The sequence below is a fragment of the Eimeria tenella genome, genomic scaffold (assembly GCF_000499545.2).
Source record: "Eimeria tenella Houghton genomic scaffold, Eth_scaff2728, whole genome shotgun sequence".
Lineage (NCBI taxonomy): Eukaryota > Apicomplexa > Conoidasida > Eucoccidiorida > Eimeriidae > Eimeria > Eimeria tenella.
The window spans coordinates 1-364 of record NW_013542603.1 but is presented as its reverse complement, the minus strand read 5'-3'; the positions used below and the strand labels follow the sequence as shown (position 1 = coordinate 364).

General features: G+C 69.5%; 1 protein-coding gene across 1 annotated transcript in view; it reads left to right on the top strand.

Annotated features, from left to right (window-relative positions):
* ETH_00040870 (uncharacterized protein) overlaps window positions 1–236 on the top strand; it is a gene marked incomplete at both ends in the record, with an annotated part of 405 nt that extends 169 nt beyond the window's left edge. Inside the window, one exon of the mRNA XM_013375370.1 lies at window positions 3–236. Within this exon, the coding sequence (XP_013230824.1) occupies window positions 3–236 (234 nt within the window). The remainder of the gene's footprint in view (window positions 1–2) is intronic.
* Between the last annotated feature and the right edge of the window lie 128 nt (window positions 237–364).

Sequence of the window (364 nt, the reverse complement as noted above, 5' to 3'; positions counted from 1 at the left end):
GCAGCAGCAGCAGCAGCAGCCGCAGCAGCAGGGGCAGCAGCAGCAGGGACGGCGCGCGCTGCCCGAGCAGCAGCAGCAGCAGCAGCAGCAGCAGAAGGGGGGAGTTGAGCCGCGGAGGAGCAGGAAGTGCAACACGGTGGCGGAGGCGCCTCTCGCAGCAGCAGCAGCGGGGAAGAGCAGCAGCAGCAGCAGCAGCAGGGGCCCCTGGGTGCAGCGCGGAGAACAGAAGCACTTAACCATTCATGGGGGGCCCCCCTTCACAATAACTGTCACAGACATGGAGGCCCCTGAGGGGGAGGGGGGGGGCCCCCCTCGCAGGTCTGGCAGCGCCAGCGAGGCCCCTGCTGCTGCTGCTGCTGCTGCT